The sequence below is a fragment of the Struthio camelus genome, chromosome 19, assembly GCF_040807025.1.
Source record: "Struthio camelus isolate bStrCam1 chromosome 19, bStrCam1.hap1, whole genome shotgun sequence".
Classification (NCBI taxonomy): domain Eukaryota; kingdom Metazoa; phylum Chordata; class Aves; order Struthioniformes; family Struthionidae; genus Struthio; species Struthio camelus.
Genome location: NC_090960.1, coordinates 13241857 through 13261099, shown reverse-complemented (window position 1 = coordinate 13261099; position 19243 = coordinate 13241857). Strand labels below are relative to the sequence as shown.

Genomic DNA, 19243 nt, shown 5'->3' with positions numbered 1-19243 from the left:
TACAGGCATGAAGGCCTTTTTCTGTTCCCAACCTGCTCCATCCCTGCAGCCAGAGCCCAGAAAACTTTGCCAAACAGCATGGATGTATGATTCCCTCCTTTTGCCCAGACAAGCAGTCCCTGGGCCATGGGGAAGCCGTGATATTTTCTAGCCGAAAAACTGCCCTCAGAAACTCTCCAAAAGAGCAGCTGGCATCAGGAGAACTCACCCAGCCTCATCAATTGGGTCGAGACAGAGCATTTAACAGCTACAGAACAGGAGGACCTAAGGCAGTTGACATGTCACAAGTGTTTTTTATTTGTTCCCATGAAATGTTTTGACTGATCCCAAAACTGACTCTTCTCTCTTGGCGGAACTGCTAGACATGTTTGTCCTAATCGAAACTCAACCTGACAATGGAAATTTCCCTTTGGGAACCTGGGAACCAGATGCCAGTCCTCCTTCTCCCTGCCAGCTATTCCCTTGGGCTTCACAATTAGGTGGTTATGGCTGGGGCCATGCTGTTCCTGCTCCCAGATGAGGTCAAGAAGCCCAGGATGAGTCCCTCTGGGTGCATTCCTGAATGACTGGGCAGGGATCAACGCCTGTTGGCTGGAATCTGGGTCAGGAGGCCAGAAGTGGCAGTGGGCATGCACACACTGTGTCAGAGGTGTACAGCCTTTGTAGAAGTATGATAGGAGACCAGAACATACCCTGCAGGTCTGCGGCACTTCTGGGTTGCTCTGGCATTGGAGTGACTGGCTGCCTCCACTCCCCAGCTCCCTGAAATGTGGCACAAAGGGTCCCATATCTAGACTGTGCAGCTCAGAGCTCTCCACCTCCATCCCCAGCCAGGGCCTGCAGGGGCAATGGGTCAAGATATCCCAGGGAAAGACCAGTGCCAAAGAGAGCAAGGCCAAGAGGCATGTGGGTGACTAACCTCTTCAGCAAAGATAAATACAAGCTTCTGGGTCTTAACCTTCAGGAGCTGGATAAAGGGACGAGGAAATACCATTCTGCTGGGATGTGGGACTCTAGTGAGGAGCAGTGCCTAGCCTATAAAGCGCGGTGGGATTCTTACATCTATCCCCTTATATGGTCCAAGTCTTTGGCTTAACCTCTCTGCCCCACACACCATTGCCTTTCTCTGGATCCTCATAGCAGGGAGGCCTGTGAGACTGGAAGGATGATTAGGACCCTTGGGGAGAAGCTGAAGAGTGAAATGAGCAACAAAGACCATGAGTGAGTGAGGGTAAGGCTAGGACTGCCTAAGAAATAAGCTGGTATCTGTTCCTATCTCATCTCTCTGTAGGAAGGGGATCATGGCCTGACAGAGGGGAAGGTGAGAAAACAAAGGGTGAGGATCACTCTCTCCATGCTCCAGCCGGCAATGGCAGTCCCCGTGTGTAAACACATCAGCAGATGTGTTTGCTCCCCAGGGAGCATCCCTTACCAAAGCGCAGGCTGGCATTTTTCTCTTTCATCTACCTGGTTGCCACTGGGGCCTTCCCATTGCCAGCCCTGGCACAGACACCTGGGGCTGAGTTGTGCTGCCCCCGCACATTGGCAAAATCTGCCCCAGCAGGGCCTCTTGTGCTCAAAGAGATGGGCCAGCATGGGAGGACACCCCTTTGGAGTGATGCCCTGGAGACACCTCCCAGCTTGTGGAGACGTGCCACACTGCCAGGGTGGCCCTGCCCATGGTTGACCGCTATGTCCTGGCACCCCTGCACGCCAGCATGTCCCTGGTCATGTAACACCCTGCCAGCTTCACCCACATGGAGAACAAACTGCTGTCTCCAGAAACGGCCTGAAAACATGCTCTGCAGGCAGATATGCCCTTGTGGGCTGGTGTGCTGGAAGACCTGGGGCTCAGAGCTTCTGCCCTGGGATCTTGATGCCAAATTGTCTCAGTGGGCTCCTTCCAGAGATAAATCTGGGCCGTGGGCACGACTGCTCCTGTGTCAGCTCGGCCATGGGTGCTGAAGGTTTCACTGCCCTTTTGGCCAATAGCTAGAGGTTCTGATTTATTTTTACACCTTTGAGATGGAAAGGCATGAATTTCTGTTCCAAGATGACTGTACCAGGTACTCTGGCTACCCTGGAAGCCAATCAGGAGACTGAGGATCTTCAAAAACCCCACAAGCTGTTTGCATGACCATTTCCCATGTAAAGAGCCCTAGGCTCTCCCCACGCTCCAAGTGCATGGGTGTCACAGTCACAGTCTCCTGGGATCCAGGATGGAGGGAAGAGGGTCAGCACAGGGGGGTCAGCTATCCTGTGCATGGCTACAAGTGCCCCGAATGTCACAAAGTGCCAGGAGGAGCTACCAACCTTTCTGCTAAAACACCAGAGCAACTCCAGGCAAATTGTTCCCACTGGCAGGGTTTGACCATCCGTATTTTAACCGAAAGGAGAAGAAATGATGGCAGTGACACTGTGAGGTCCCCGATATCTATGGAAAGGTAGGGGAGACCATTCAGGCTTTGGCCAGAAGGGAGAGCTACATATGGAATTGCTTTCTCCAGAAGTCTTTCGAGAGTGGTCCCAGAGCTCAACTCTGCCACAACATCAGTGAGAACCCTCCAGGACACAAGCTGGAAACAAGCCAGGCTCCCTCCTGAGCAGCTGGCTCAGGAGCAGGACTGCTTATCCTGGGAGCACTGACTGCCAGTACCTCTCCTCCAGGATGCTCCAGCGGGAACTGTCTCCCACTCCCATTATGAGTCCCTCTTCACCAGCAGCAGCCAAGGGAGCACAGCCGCAAGCATTGCCACAGTCAAGATCAGCAGGACAGCCAGGGCAATGGGTGACTGGCAGCATTTCACTCCCAGTGCAGGGCTGGACGATACTGAGCTCAGTGTTTCCGCTCTGCTACTCCTCCCCACTGAGCCCCAGTCCTCATCTACCAGTGGCATCCCATGGTTGCTGATCACAAAGATCTGGGCTTCCTGCGCCATCTCTCCTGGGACCCCTCGAGAGTCCAGAGGGGCGCTTCCGGAGCTGCAACACTGGTCAAAGCTTTGCACTGGCATCACAAAATGGCTGGGAACCACCAAGGTGTTGGTGGGTTCCGGTTTGGTCAGATGGGACAGGGAGGAAGGTGATAGAGGCATTTCTAGTGTCCACGGGTTTGTCCCCACCTTGAGAGGCCAGAGAGACTTTTTCTTGCTGAGGAAAGTCACATAGCGACAGACAGGGCAGATGATGCTACTCTGGACTTGGCCATCGAGCTTGGTGGAGAGCAGACACTTTACCAGGCAGTCATGGCAGAAGGTGTGCCCACAGCTGAGCTTTCGGCATGTCGCCTGCAGCAGGTGAAATTTCTCATAGCACACAGGGCATTCGGCTGGGAGACCTTCCTTGCTAGCTGAGGTTTCAGACATCCCTGTTCTGTTAGCGACACACAGTCCCCAGCTGTAGGAAGAGACACAATGGTTTAATAAGGGTCCCAGTTACAAGCACAGAGCCTACAGGTTGGCATGATGCATACCCTCTTCATCATCACTCCTCCTTCCTTCCCTCTTGCCCCTCACCGATGGGGTAGAAGGCTACTAGACATGGTCTCAATGACGCGGGGCATTTTCAGGAATATTAAGACTCTCAGCCTGGCCTTTCTTGCAACAGATCTATAGTGGGAGCATCTCAACTCCAGTAGCGCTAGGATTAACAGTCCCTGGCTGCAAAACTTGACGGAAAAAGCCATGAGCCCCTGAGTGGAGCTCTTTCTCCCTACTCAGTGCCTGGTACAGGCAAAAGGAGCAGTCAAGGAAATTCAACATGTATCACAAGTGCCTCTGTGCTCTGCTTTAAGCTCCCAGGTGTGTGGGGTGAGAGGGGAACTTCTACCCCACATGGTCCCACAAAGGCACCTACCAAGAAAAGGGAAATGCTCCCATCCTAGGGGAAACAGAAGAAAAGTAGGAGGTCAGATCAGTTGGAGAGATGGGAGCAACCATCACACAGGGATGATGCAGGGAGCATGCTGTCCATGGAGCAGTCAGCAAGCGCTCAAGTGAAGCTCCTTCCAAGGAGCTGGAGGACATTCCAGCCCAGTGGCCCTGCCACTAGCTTCTGCAGGTCTGCGCTTTTCACTCAGCTGGAACATGGTGCCATCCACATGTCTCAGAAACCGGCATCTTCTGTTAGCTCAGCACAGGTGTCTTCCCTGGCCCCCATTCTGGCCCAGGGTGTGGGAGGGAGTGCAGGAGCACAATAGCCATGGTGATCCATGAACCTGCATCTGGGCTTGATCTGACGCTCTCCAGTGTGTTTCCCAGAGCAGTGAGTGTTCATGTGGCAGCTTCAGGAGAAGGGATATTCAACACCCTTCTCTTGGATTAGTTCAGCAGATCGAGCTTCGTAAAGCAAGACAATTTTACAGACCTTACAGCCTTTTTCAAACCCAGCCTTCATCTCAGGCAGGAACCCCTCCCAGGTCATAGACCCCTAGGTTTCCCCACAGGCATTTCTGAAGGTGATGTTGTTCCTCCCTTTCTGACTGCCATCTCCCTGTTTACCTCACTGCCAGCCTTTGCACACGCTGCTGGAGAGAAAGGCATGGAGGCTTCTCTCAAAGCCTGGGAGCCCTCCTCTCCACGAGGGCCAGAGAAACGCAATGAGCCATAACCATTCCACATTCAAGAGGAGAAAGAGACCTAGGCTGCTGCTTTGATTTAGGGGTGATCAGGGATTTGATGCTTCCCCACACTGACCCAGAAGAAGATCCTAACCCCAGCACCCTGGTCCTCCTTGCCCAGGAGACCACTTACCTGCTGCAGAGTGCCAGGGCAGGGGACTCTCCATTCACTCTGCTGCAGAACTGGAGCCTGCTGTGCGTTAGCCCTGGAGCTGTGCATCAGCCGAGGAGAAGCCCGAAGTGCCTATATAACAAGCAGGTGTTTGCTCTGTATTTCATCCCAGGCATGTTGCGCAAAAGCCAAAGTGAGGACAGGGACAGCTCCTGGAGAGTGAATGTGGAGGAACTTGTTTGGGTTTTAAAGGCTTGACATTTGCTTCACTGGCCAGGGAGTTGGTGAGGAGCTAGCGTCAGGCATCTGAGGGCAGAGACTGGAGAAACACCTGCGGCAGGGGCGATCCTGCCTGCTTTCCCTTGTGTAATGGGAAATCATAGTTGGGCCTGGCCCTGGTGTCAGGCCACGCTGAGACAGGCACCAAAGGGGATGCTATGACCAAACTCCCCTTTTGCTACAAACCAGAATGAGCTCTAGGTCCCAGCCTGGATGGTGAACTTCTCACTCCGTGGTTGTGATGGAGCTTCCCAAACTTCCCAGCCCAATGGGCTGCATAGCCAGTGCTTCGTGTGCCAAGGCCAAACTCCTGCCAAACATGTCTTTCTTCCTGTCCATGCCCACCTCTCCAGCCACACACCTCCACTCCCCATCTCCTCACCTTGACCAGGTCTTCATCCCTATGCTTTCTGTCCTTCTCATCCCCCTTATACATGTTCCTGCCAGCCCTATGCTTCAAGCCTGCCCCCCTCCTACATCAGCTGCTGGTCACCCAGGTCTCAGCGGCAGCCATGCTCCCACGCATGGCCCAAAATAATCATAGCAGAGCAGGAATTCAGGTCAGTGCTGCTTTGCATCTACCCAGAGGATTTTCAGCTGTTCTGGAAACACAGTGCTAAGCAGCAGCATGAGCCTATATAGACCCCATGCAGCCCAGAAATCCTACGCTTGTCCCTCTTGTGAGCTGCAGGTAGCTCATGAGTCTCATCTTGGCCATGTGCAGGCTGGAGACCTGGGCAGAGAAGGTTTCTATGGGTCTTATCCATGTCCTGATGTACTGTCCATTCCTTACCTGACCCCTAGGCAAGAAGTTGAGAGCGATTTTCCCTGGACTTTCCCTCCAAAGGCTTTTTGCAGGGTAGATTGTTCCTGCAACAACTTCAACTCTTTCCAGCATCTCCTGCCAATCCCCAGCCCATTCCAGAGGCCACAGAACTGGTCCACACCGAGGTTTGCCAAGCTGCTCAATGGGGATCTGGGTGCTGTTTGCCACAACCAGAGCAGGCCACAGAAGCAGACCCCAAGGCACCCTGCCTGCATGACTTCCCCAGCTCTGGCTGTAGCAATGCAGTGGTATGACCCAGATTTACACTGTCAATGTGCCCAAATGCCCAGGAGAACCTGGAATCTCCATTACAGAAAGCCGTTAGCAGACTGTGCCAGGAAGAACCTGGACATGGTGGAGGGTCTCGCCTTGGAACAGAGAGATGCTTTGCATAATCATTCCCGACTCTATGATCTTCCAGCCTTAAAAAGGTGCCCAGGGCTTTCCAGGGCCTATGCGGCAGGCAGCAGAGGATATTACGAGGAGATTAATGCGTGCCTGGCATCCAAAACCCCATTAGATGGGACCTTGGAGTCCCTCAGTAGGCAGCACCAGTGATTTCAAGTGGCTGGATGTCCTGGCAGCATGCAGGGCTCCAGGTATGGGCAGGAGTATCAGTCCCTCGTGGATGCAGCAGTTCCAGCAGTTACAACACACAGCAGATTGGAAGGAGAAGAGAGGGTAGCCATGAAGCTGGGCTGCTCTGTGCTCTGGGGAGCTGCCGAAATGCATCTGCCCTCCCGTCACTCCACAGAGAACATCTGCAGCTTGGGGCTTGAGCCCAGAAGGGACCGCTCATGACATGAAGTCCCATCCTTCACTCTAATGAGACCCAGAGCGCATCACCCCCTTCTGCACCTCTGCTCAGGGTGAGGGATTGAACCATTCCACTTGTCATCCCGGCTTTCCTGGGGTATTTAGAAGCTGAGGTTGAAAACTCTCCAAACAGATTTCACTGAGGCTAAGGTTTATATAGCCACTTTTGGGCTGCAGCCTCCAGGTCCTGTGGCCTCCCCCTGCTCTGGCAAATCCCAATATGCCCAAACCACAAGGGCCCTGACCGAAGCTGCTCAGGACTGTCTTTGCACTTAGTAAGGTCTCCAGTACTGAACAAGTTATTTAGGCCAGTGAGATCAAATTTGGGCCAGTCTAGCATCTCCCCAGCTTCAATCTACTCTCTGCTGGCATTGAGGTGGGGTTGAAATTCCTGTTTCACATAGTTTGAATACTCTCCATAGTCAGAAACTATGAGCTCACAGCACTATATATAGGCACTGGAAAAACAAGTCTGCCTCCCTTTGCTGCTTTGACCACGCTGAAAGCAAAGGGATTTTGGTATAACATGGCCCCGTCTTTGTCAGCAGTTTTGTTCTTTCTTTGGAATAGCTTTTTTTTCTCGGTGCCCTTGCCCCACTTTCATGTGTGGCAGCATCTTTCCTGCATGATAGGATTTAGTCTGCCGGTGCCCAAAGGACAAGAAACCAGGTTCAGGGACAAAGCAACTGCCAAAAGGCAGGCTGTGTTTTTTCTCAGGCTTTGAGAAGTGTAGCTCATTCCCAGAATTTCAGCCCCCTCATACTCAACATGGGCCAAGGGAAGGGCTCACTCCAAGTGAGAAACAACACTGGGCTCAGCTCTGCTCCTCAGGGTTCCTGTGGGACCACATCTCAGACCTGCTCTGCATTAGCATTGGTAGGAACCAGTGTGGAAGGGACATTTCTGACCCAGGAGAGGACTCAGCCAACACTGCAGGGTTAGGAAGGCCTAGGTACCCTCCCTGCAAACATGGCAGATTTAGGGCAGATATCTGCAGCTGTTCACAGGGGGAAGAGGATGCTGCAGACACAGACCTCATCTTCCACTGCATCATCCAGTGTTTCTACTCCCAGTAACCAGGCTGGGAGCAGGAGCAAGGCTATAATGTACCGATATGTAAAGCTACTCATTTTCAAGCACATTTAAAGCCAGTAGATTGATCTATATGTGAGTCTGGTGCCAAGTGAATATTTATCATGGGTCTCAGTATTTCCATATCAAATACATGCTCTCTTCCTGCTGCATTTTGCCAGCTCTCCAGATCCTAACAGATGAAGCAAGAATGTTTCCAGTGAACAAAGATGTATTCCTCCATCCCTTTGCTCAGTGGTGGCCAGGATCCTGGTGAGAAAATCCCAGATTTATTCTTGGTGGTCAAGTCAGCTCCTCTTGCAGGATACATGCAAGGAGCTTTGCCATTAGGCACAACTGGTCTGTAAGGTTGATGACTGCTGGAAATTATGGTCCAGGTGAGGTTTCTGGCTAGGTTGACAAAAGCTGGAGGAGAGATCACTGCATCCATATCTTATATTCTCCTCTAAGCAGCCTCTCTCAGCTCCATGCAAATGGCCTGTGAAACAGCAGCTAGGATGCCAGCTGGCTTGTGCTGCCCCTGCTTTGGCGGCCTCTGTGCGTCCACAGATCCTTCCCAGCAGACACGTCTCTCTGCCCTGTGCAGATGCAGGCAGGCGAAACTGCTGCCTGGTGGTGCAGGTTGGGCCTGCTTGGCCACGAGTCATGCCGTTGCGGCTGCAGGACGCTGCCCCTGCATGCCTCTCCTCTAGTTCCTCTGTTCCTGATGTCAGCAGCCTCCACTCCCAGCATTGGGTCTACTAAATTGTTTTAATCCGCACCGGTGGCCTGGTTTCCCCAGGCTCCCATGACTAACGATGTCTCACATGCAGAGACGCTCTGTCAACATGAAGCACACGGAGATCTCTGACCCCATTTCAGTCCAGTTGCCCTCTCCTCCCCATGGCATTTGACAAATTGTCCTTCCACCTCCTCCTCCATGGGATTGCTGGGCCCTGCCTCTGGTTTCACTCCTGTTTCAGTCCACCCTGTGAGGGCAGACTCAGACCTGGCAGAGCTGCAACATTTGGAGCCAAGTGCCAGGGGACACCAGTGATGCTACACCTCCTTGGGTGAGGAGCAGACTAGCAGCAAGGCTCCAGCCCTCCTGTCCCCTCCCTGGGCACAACTAGCCCTCCCAAAGCCTCCCACTGCCCTAACTGTTTTTTTTTTTTTCCTTAGCAATGCTCCACATACACGAGTGAGGATGCAGCAGCAGGGCATGCACCTACCTGCCAAAATGTTTCTGCCCTTCCCAGAGGTGCTGGAGGAGACTGGAAAGAAGTCAGTTTTGGAGATCAATACTCAACAGCAGTACTGTAAAGATTTTGCTATTTCCTGAGAAAAAGTTTGTGATTTACCTTCAGCTCCTCAATCTGTAAATCTGAATCTTACAGGAGTTTCAAGAGTTTCTGCCTGGCCCATTCTCCTCTCAGCTCTTCCCAGCCAGAAATGGCTCAAACAAGGCGAAAAGCTGGCAAGGATAAAACCTGAAAGTCTGACCCAATTTTTTGCTGAATCCTGATGTATAAACAGCAGATATGCTGCCGTTCTTACTGCCAGCAGCAGCCTCACACCGGTCCAAGTGTGGGACCTGCTCTGTCCATCGGTCCCCGATCAGGGTTGGGAGACCATGTCTTGTTTGGTGCCCTTGGCATTGGCTGGGAGCCAGGTTAAGTCAAATCCTCTCAGCACAAATTGTCTATGCCCGCATAGGGGATGTCTCCTGTCCTGGGGAGATGGACATCCTGGTTTGGGGCACTGCAGTGGCTGGGAGCCCGTCCAGGCTGGGACATGCTCAAGTGGAGGGAACAGCATGCTTTAGTGCCTGCAGTGCTAAATTTAGAATTTCACATAAATTTAAAGTGAGAAAATCGGTGTCTTTTCCCTCGGGGTATCGCTGCACCATGCTCAATCACTGAGCAGGGTGGAGACACACTATCAGGATGCCGATCTATCCAAGATGGCCCAATAGGGGTACCAGAAGCTGTTCCTTCAGGTTTCTCCCCCGGACACTTTTTGCTGTGCCCGGGAGGTGGTGCTCTCGGATGTGCTTTGTAGGCTGTGAAAGTCCAGGGTGCCAAGCTGAAAGAGCCCTGAATCTGCCTCTCCAGTGATGGGAGCGACTGGAGCGAACCACTGCATGGGTCTGTCCTCACTAGCCGGGACACTGGCTCTTTTCTGAGAGTGCTGGGATGGATGGGGTCTGCTCATCCTCCCGCAGATCCAAATTTTGTACTAGATGATTCAAAGTGGCGAATGCTTGGCAAACACAAAGGACCAGAAAACCCCCTTTTCCCGCTAAGGCAGGATTTACTGAGCAGTTGTTGCCTGCTTTACTAGGGGACCTGCACGCTACCTGAGCACGATGCCTCCATCCTGCCCCTGCGTCCCTGCTGAAGGCAGCAAACCAGCCCATGAACAACCTTGAGCCTGGCGAAAGCTCTTGGAGCTTTCTTCTGACACCAAATGTCAGCGTTTTATCCCATGCAGGCAGTTCCAGCCCATGCAAAGCCATGCAGCCCTGCCATGCATAGGGTATTCCCATGGCTGGGAGGGCTGTGATGGTCTCCAGGGACTCCTTCAAGACTTTTTTGCCCAAAGAGGCAGTTGCTGCTCTACGCCAAGCATCAGCAAGTTTGGGGGCAGCCCTTCTGCATCCTCCAGGACCAAATACAATTGCCAGAGATTGGTTTGGTATTTACACCCAGTGACAGTGAGTGAGGTCTGGGGAGAGCAGGATGCCAGCTCCTCGCTTTGATTCTCATCCCAAGGACAGCGCTAACCCCATGGGTACTGGATGGGGCAGCAACTCTGAGCTGCATTGTGGCAGGGATTTTCGGGGTTGTGCTAGCTCCCAGCAGGCTCTCAGGGGCCTTGTCTCCCTGGCTCTCCTGCCGTCACCAGCTCCATCTGTGCTCAGGACATCGGGGCGATAAGTCCAGCCTTGCTAGCATGCTCCCGGGTACAGCTCTGTTGTGGGCTGAGGCAGTGCCTGGGCACAAGGGACACCGTTCCCACCATGCCTCTGGATCAGTCCCTGTTTTGCAGGGGAGAGACTTCGCCTGCACGGATACAAGCAGTGTCACTGTTTTCCCTCAAAGCCAGAAAACAGGTGCTAGTCTGTCTTATTTGCTAGCACAGACAGAGCCAGGAGTGCCAGCAGCTGGCTTTCCACAGCCTTAGCTCTCAGACCAAGCCTGGATGGGGTAGTCGGGGTCCATCCCATGTGTACATCTCCCAGCCCTGTACCCCATAATGGAGGAGAGGCCATCCCCCACCTACCCAGCATCCCCCTCCTCTGCCCTGTTCCCAACCTCAAATCCCATCTCTGGCCCCCTCCTGGGAGCCTGGTTAAAGGGGAAGGGGAGCTGCTGCAATGGGAATTCGCGTCATGGAGAAACAATAAGGCTTTGAAGCAAGGGGGCAGATGCTCGGGGAGAAGAAGGGATCTATTCACTGGCGGCAGCCGGGGTGGGCAGCTGCCTGCTTGCCTCTCACAGTGCTGCACGCCTGCGGGGTTGTGCTTGCCCACAGCAGCCAGGGCACAGCAAGGCCCTGCCGAGGCCTTCATGGGGTACTGTGAGCCCATCTGATCAGTAGATCCCTCCTGAGAACAGCACCTGGGGTGGGGAGCAGTGTATTGAAATGTAGGGATCTGTCTTCAAGTGTTACTGTTAAATGTGGCCAACAAAGGTGGATTGTTCCCTTGCTTTTGTGGGGGGGACCATTTGGGACTTGAGTAGGGCCATTCAAGGAGTCTAGGACACAATCAAGCTTTGAATCCCCGTCTCTTGTATGCTAGCTGCCAGCCATCACCCAGCGCACAAGAAGGAATGGGTGTCCTTGGGGTGCCAGGCCAAGGTGATGGGGCCACCCCAGTGCCACTGCAGTTTGAGTGCTCATCCTACCTCTGGTGGGAGCTGATTTCAAACCTTCTGGGGTCTCATGACCTCCTCTGAGGCTGTGACAGGGCCTCTGAACCCATTTTACAGCTGGGAAAACTGAGGCTGGGAGGTAGACGACCCAGGTTTGCTGCAGTGGCAAAAGATAGCTTGTGCCCACTCCAGCCCCTGTGTGCAAGCACATAGACAGGCTGTAAACCTTCTGAAGTCCTCGTGACCCATTTCTACCATGCAACAATCTATTCCCCGTCAGGTCCATTTTGACACCAATGTTCCCTATCAAGAGAGGGAGTTGCCTGGCTCTTCCATACCATCACCTCTAGTGCCCTTTCACTGGGCAGCTCCCTAGAGCCACCTTGTGGGTATGTGGCCCAGAAACCCAGGGATGTCAGCAGGAAAAGCCATGGAGTTAGGGCTCTTTGGCTTTTTTTTTTTTTTTTTTGAGAATGGGATATTCCCAGCAGTGTTGGCTGCCATGGCTGTATTATTGCTTGGCATTTTCCTTCAAGACCCCGTTCCTGGACTGATGTGATTGCCAAAGGGTGTTGCATTTAATGGGCACAAATAAAAATCACATTCTAGTGCTTGCTACAAGATACGTCTTGGAGCAGCACTGAGAGGAAAGGCTCAGTAAAAGGAGATTTTTCCAGGGTCCCACAACCTGTGCATCAAGAGCTCCGTGATACCCTGATATAGGTTGCATGGTGCCGTGAAGGGAGAGCCTCCATCCTCCTCTCCCTCCTCCGCATGCCTCGGGTGGGAGGAGCGCTCCATCGCCCCAGTGTGTCGCTGCCCTGCACAATGAAAGGCTCCAAGCCCCTTTAATGATTGTAAGCAGTAGCCAGCAGCAATGCCAGGTTTGGATCTTCTCCCGTTGATAGAGCTGCCCATGAAAGATAATTGGTGTAGCGATTTGCCCTTGCAGCACCAGTGATGTGAGCTCCAGTTTGGAGGAAGAGGCACAGGCTGCTGCAAAGGCACCTTGGCTCTACTGGCCTCACCCCTAAATTTTTCCCATCCTGCTTGCCTAGGGCCTTGATCTCTTACAAAAGTGATATTTAGTGTTCAGTAGTGGTGATAGGGCTACAACAGGCCCAGCCTGCCCATGAGCGGGGTTGCAGGTGTCCAGACTACCTGGGCCCCATCTGCACACCTCCTCCAGCCCCTGGCAGAAGCAGGACACAGGCACTGCCCCTCCCAAGCAGGTCTGCCAAGTGGGGCTGCTCAGCGGGTCACGAACCAGAAAACAGAGTGCGTTATCGAGATGAGGGTGCTCAGCACAAAATGCAGCTTACTCCTGTCCGTGCGCCTGGTGGTGGTCTGTGTCGTGCAGCACCCAGCTGGACTGTCCTCATCCTTGTCCCTGTGGAGAAGGGAAGTCCCAGCCCTGGAGCTCAGACGCTCACACTGCCGACTTGGACGTGCTCTGGCCATGCCTATAGGAGTAAATTAACGGTGTTAGTACCCAGGAATGGCCTGATGCTGTCTAACTTGTTAGTGCAGAGCCTCTGTGTTCCTCTGACTGCGACTGTCCCCCCTCCACTCCCCATAGCCCAGCAAACAAGGAGCCCTTCAAGGGCTGGGTCTGAGCTCTGGAGCCTCCTTCTTTCCAGGGGGTAGGCTGGCAGATACAAGGACCTAATCCTGCCATCGCCCCAGCTTGCTTTGCCCCACAGGGAAAGGCACTCCACCACACTGTGCCTCAGTTTCCCCCTCCCTATACTGGCGGGATGATTGCATGTGGCCAACTTGCTGGAAGATTGGTGCTTGGGGAGCATGGAGAGCCCCTGCCTGCATGAAATGCTGCTTTTGCCCTATTGCGGTCTCTTGGACCCTCGTGGCACTGATGAGGCAGAGAGAGGTTTGTTGAAGACGATGCTGGAGGATCCCGCAAGGAAACATGCGCTCGTGAGCGAAGACATCAGAATCGCTGCCTGCTGTTGCAGCAGTTGCCTGTGTCTCCCGGACCCTTCCCGTTGTCTATGTTAGTCCCAGGGACCCCCATGAAAATCGGTGCAAACTGTTCTGGGGTGGATAAATAATAAACCCCGGAGCTGGTGAGCATGGGGAAATTTGGCAGAGGAGAACTGGGGACCGAGGATATTATAGCCTCAGCCCGCCTTGAGCCTTAGCTGCCCTTCTCCGCGTGAGCACAGCCTCAGCCAGACGGGCTCACAGAAGACCCCAGCCCACATGTGTTGAGGTCTTTGCTTGTGTCCTTGCTTCTTGTCTTCCTTTTGCAGCCGAGTCTTTCAGATTGGACATATCTGGCCAGGCTTTCTCTGCAGAAAGTCTTCCTGAGCACAGAGAAGCCTGTAATTTGCCTCCTGCAGACTGAAGCAGCAAGGACAGGAGGTAAATCAAGGTTTTCGCATGTCGTACCAATCTGAAGACTGAGGTTCGATAACCAAGATGCTTTCTGCATGTCAGCACTCAGGCTGTTGAATTTTCCTATCTCACATGAGAAGCTCTGTTTACACAGTCTTCAGGATGGGGCTGACTTTATGCATAGCACCCAACTGTGACAGAAATGATGCAGGGGCTATTTTAAGCACAGGGTGGTAAAACCACGTGCTTGGGGAATAATCAAGAAAAATAGCATTTTAGGGATGCTTTACTTTCACTAAGCAAGTTGAGCTGCAAACAGTTTGCTCAGGAATCGCTGGCAAGGTCTGTCTAAAGACTTGATCTAACAAATATTACCGATCACCTAAGGCGGCACTCAGATCAATCAATAAAAGTAGCAACATTTATCGAAGAAAGCCTCCATACGGATGAACACAGCCAGCTCGAAGGGGTACTTTGGATGCAAGACTGTGCTAAAGGGAGGATAAATGCAGCGACTCCATCGCTGAGCACAAAAGAGCTTTGTTTGGCTTCGTGCTTCAAGGCATATCCTGTTATGCTTCAGCCCTTCCTCCTAGCACGGGATCCAGCCTGACCATCTAGCTGGGGAGCCTGATCCCGGCGCTGAGGCGCGCAGGGTCTCGCTCTGCGCTGACCCACGGAGGACGTGAATCCGCCGGTGCCTAGCGTGGCACTTGGCGCCGGATGGTAGGACGTGGGTGCCCAGCCAGCAGCAGAGAGGAGCCCAGCTCCTCTTCCTTAATTAAGCCAAACTCTGCTTCAGGTTGGCGTTGCCGCAGTGAAAGGCCTTTACACGCACATGCCGAGTACAGAGCAATCTGCAAATAGCAGTTATTAATATTTTCCTCTGCTTTGGTCCAAAATAGCACTCTCGGCTCGCCAGCAAATGTGGATCATGGGAAGAGCCCAGGGCCAAGCAAGCATGATCTGCTGACCCATCAGCCGATGCTGGCTGATGCACTGGCATCTGACGGCAGCTGCTGCAGCTCCTGCGCTTTAGCCTGCGTGTCTGCAAGCCACAGTAAGCTTTCACCTGACCTACCTCTGCCTGAGCTGTTTGGATAGCAATCCCAGTCAGGCCATCTGGATACATCCCAGGAGACTGCTGGGTATCAGTGACACACGCCAGTAGGTTAAATGATCATCCCCCAACCCCGTTCCCCCCCCCCCCCGAAAATCAGCCCCAGGCTGCAGCAGGCGTTGAAAGAGCAGGAATTGCGGCCGTACGCTGCACTCAGCTTCATCTGGGCCCTCTTCATCCAAGGGCACGAGACTGGCCCAGCGCAGTCAGCTCGTAGCAGGGATGCTTTCAAAGCCATGACGCTTGCAGAGACACAGCACCGGTCTCTCCACTCGTCTTGCACGGCTGTTGCATCATCCTGGCAGGCTGCTAGGGAACCGCGTGCGCAGAGCAAACCTCCGCCCAGCCCCTCCGCCCCCGGCGCTGCAAGCCGCTCGCAAGAAACGCTGGGACTGAGAGACTCTGGAGCAGCTTGGGAAGGAGCTGGGTTCTGTCCTGCCTGGGGTTGTGTCCTGCTTCACACTCAAGGCTGCTTGCGTTGTCACTGTCCTCCTTGTAGTCCTCCCAGCAGGCCCCTCACAAGGCTGAATGTGGAGGTAGTGAGATGCAAGGACCAGCGCCAGAGCAGTTTTACCCCATCAGCCTGCTCCTCCATGTCCTACCAGTTTGCCCATCAGCACTGGTACCCATCCCACAGCAGAGCTGGGTGGGGAGGAAGGGCCCAGCGGGGTGCTTCCATCTGCAAATCCTCGCTGGAGGAGTCGGGGCAGGAAGCACTGAGGGGCTGTGCTTGGGCAGGACTGGCTTGGCCCAGTCATCCCTCCAGCGTCCCTCCCAGTCCCATCGCCCTGCTGCAGCCCTCCCAGACCCATCCTTCCCAGATTCATCACTCATAGACCCCCCCCAATCCCAAATCCCTCCCAGATCCAAGCCTCTCCGTATGACTCCTAGACCCGTCCATCCACCCCTTCCCTCCCAGCCCCTTCGCCTGGCTGCATCCTGCCCAGACCCACACTCCCTGCGTCCCTCCCAGCCATATTCCTCCCCACATCCCTAAACCCATGATCCCCAAATCCCTCCAAGATCCAGCACTCCCTGCATCCTTCCCAAACCATTTTGGGATAGCTTCAAGTCACCACGAACCAGCTCACTGGACTGACACGATGCGAGCTTGTTGCTGCTACGGTGTGCACAGCGTTTCGAGCCCAGGGCTTGGATGGGGACAGTGCATCCTGCGTGGCAACAGACCATGGGCGGGTGGGAATGCAGGCAGCCGGAGATCAGCGCCCACCGAGCGGCTGGCATCTTTTTTGCAGGCAGCCCGGTTCCTGAGCGTATGCTCAACAGGTACTTGGAGATGTAACGGCCAGGGAGCAGCCACAGCCCCGATGCTGGTGCGCGTAGTGGTGAAAATGATTTTTGTATTCGCCAGGTAGTGTGCAGACAAGCAAAAGCCACCATTTACGTAACGGGAACTGTCAAACACGTCACAGCTCCCTGCAAGGTTAAGTGACTCCTTTAGCACCAGCCGCGCAGACAGTAAATAAACCCAAGGACAGCGTTCACCTCCTGTTTTAGAAACTTCTCCTTTGCAGCTGGTAGATCCTGCCAGAAAGGCTGCCCTCGATCAGCTGGGGAAAGAGGCAGCCTTGGGACAGGGATATGAGATCAGGACTGCTTGGAGGCAACCATCTGTTTTGGGTGATTCTGGGCTTTTTGAGCAGGAAAGCTGATACCCCTGGCCTAGGAAGCAGCACTTGCTAGCCCTGAGGCCAACAGGCCTGTGACTTGGTGTCCTTGTCAGGAGCTTCATGGGAGGCCCAGGAAGGGCTTCTCCTTAGGCTTTCTCCAGCAGTCACAAAATCACTGGGCTTTTGGGGTCCTCTGGCTTTCGCTGGGACCAGGCATCCTCGACAGTGAGGTTCAGCCAATTCAAGCCCAACAAAGCATTTGAGGACTCCAGGTGCAATGAGCTGATGGGTCTCAGACCATTTCCCCGCAGGGAAACGCTCACAGCTACAGAGCCACAAGCAGATTTCGTCACTGCAGCCCACGCTTGAATGAGTCACAGAGCGGTGGCTTCCTCCCCGCCTCGAAATCCTCTTCCCCAAAACCCCCCCCAGGACCATGGGGCACCGACTGCAGCCCTGCGCTCCGCAACAGGGCCCAAAATTGCTCCTCACGAGGGGCCTCGATTCTCACCCAAAGTCTCCTTTCTCCTAAACAGACAAAATAAGCTGCCCCTTCTCAGGGGGATGCTGCCCAGACCTGGAGCTCTGCCAGGGTCCCAGCCTACAGCCCGGGTACGTCTTGCTGCCAGGGCCGAGGCAGCTCCGGAGAGCGCTTTGCCTCCTCCCGGACTAAATCCTTTGCCGAGCAGCTGCTTATGTTAATAAGGTGGCACAAACCGCCGTGGGCCGTGGGAACTCCTCCTGCTCTCCCAGTGTGTGTGTGCACGCAGGCAGGGGTGTGCGTGGAGGTGGGATTACAGGCATGCCATTTCCGCCCCCGTTTGTTAACCCTCGTTGCCCCCCGCAGAGTCGGGCAGCGCTGCCGCTGCCAGCCAGCCAGCGAGGACTGCTCAGAGCGGTATCCAGCTCTCTGCCGCCAGCTTCAGCTGTTCAAGGCATAAAAACAAATAGGATTAATGCTGCCGCTGTCAGGGAGATGATGGGGTGAGCTGCTCTAGTCATTGACAGCCCCGCTGGTCCCAGGAACCCAAACTACCTCGCAGAGGGGATACCCAGAAATAAGTGCCTGTTGCAGGGCTAGCTGCACCGGGGCCGTACGGGAGAGCCCTGTGCACGGGCCAAATCCTTGCAGGCTAATCAATGGCCTCACTGGGACTCACATCCACCCGGTTCTCCCAGCATTTGGGGCTTCCCCCCATATCCTCCACAGCAGCCTCCCTGTGAGCATGCTGTAGCCCACTCCGACCGTCGCCCTCCTCCTCGTCTCTTGCCCGCCACCCCCAAAAGCTCTTTTAGATCCTTTAAAAACACTCTCCCAGAGCAACAATCAGACGTTTTCTTCCCACTGCTGTAACCCCCTTGTTCCCAGCACCCACATACCCCACACCCTCCGGGAGAAACCCACGCAAACATATAGCCCGCCTGGCCCAATGTCCTCGGACACATTCATCCCAAGCCAAAACGACCTCCCTGCATGGGCCATCCCACCCCTCCGGGACATCTGCACCAGCCTCCATGAGCAGGAGCCCCGCGCCTGCCCGCCACCTCTGACCGTGGGACAGCCCGGGCTCTCGCGGGCTCCTGCCCTCGCCGTCGAGCCCTCCCCCCCCGTGAGAGACCCCCTTCGCTGGAATACATTACAGCTCTCTTTTCTCTTCTTTGCCTTTCAATGGACGGGGCTTTGCTGGCGAAACACAAATCTGCCTCGGCCGACGGGAGACACGGCCGCATTGTGCAGCCGCTAATGCTAAGTGACTGCTCCTTTGTCCGGCTGAAATCGCAGAGCCCCTCGGCGAATGCATGGGAACAACTCCAGATTACAATGGGGTGCAGCCAGGAACGACCTCAAAGCAAACATTGACTTAAAAATCAGTGTTAACCAGGCAGGCAAACCGGACATCTTGGGAAACACAGAACCACAACACTGCGCCTTTGTTACCGGACTCAAAGCCCCGTGGGGCTGGGACAGAGGCGGGTTTGTAAAGGAAGCTTTGATGCGTCAGGTGCCCGAGCGTCTGGCGGGGTTCACGTTGCGGCCGGGCCGGGTGTCATCAGTCACTGCTCCCTTAGATGTTGCGTCAAAGTCAGCGGCTGGCCGGCACGGCGTTCCCACAGGGCGCGGGGGGGCCGATGCGCGGGAGGATGGGTTGGGAGAGCCAAGGGGCAAAAAGGGTATGTTTACCAATCTAATCACCACGCCTGGGAAAGAGGGACCATGGAGCTCACGCTAGCTGTCAAAGGATCCCACATGCTTGGGAAAGAAAAAAGGGAATCAGAAGTGCGCCACTATGTGGATGCCCCTTGAGAAGTCCAGCACTAAGGTTAGAGAGTTACATAGGCTCAGTCAGACCTTACATGAGCAGGAGAAGCGCTGTCCACACAGCTCTTTTGAAAAGGGCCAGCAAATTAGCATCTCTTTAATGATTAAATCAAGGCCTCTGATGCACGCTCAGGTTTCCCTGGTATAATAAGTTACCATCAATCAGCTGCCCAGTGATAACTGCCTGTGGGTGCGTTCCTCAGGAGATGCGAGGTAA

The 19243-nt window shown here is 54.3% G+C and overlaps 1 protein-coding gene across 1 annotated transcript; it reads right to left on the bottom strand.

Moving 5' to 3' along the window:
- Nucleotides 1–276: 276 nt before the first annotated feature.
- Nucleotides 277–4837, bottom strand: RNF222 (ring finger protein 222). The gene is made up of 2 exons (XM_068914174.1): nt 4752–4837; nt 277–3396 (listed from the first exon to the last, which is right to left on the bottom strand). The coding sequence occupies exon 2, from the start codon at nt 3363–3365 to the stop codon at nt 2700–2702; it is 666 nt and encodes a 221-aa protein (XP_068770275.1). The 5' UTR covers nt 3366–3396; nt 4752–4837; the 3' UTR covers nt 277–2699.
- Nucleotides 4838–19243: the final 14406 nt, after the last annotated feature.

What these genes read in the sequence shown, in the direction of transcription:
- RNF222 (XM_068914174.1), bottom strand. Translation starts at nt 3,365, where the DNA reads ATGTCTGAAACCTCAGCTAGCAAGGAAGGTCTCCCAGCCGAATGCCCT.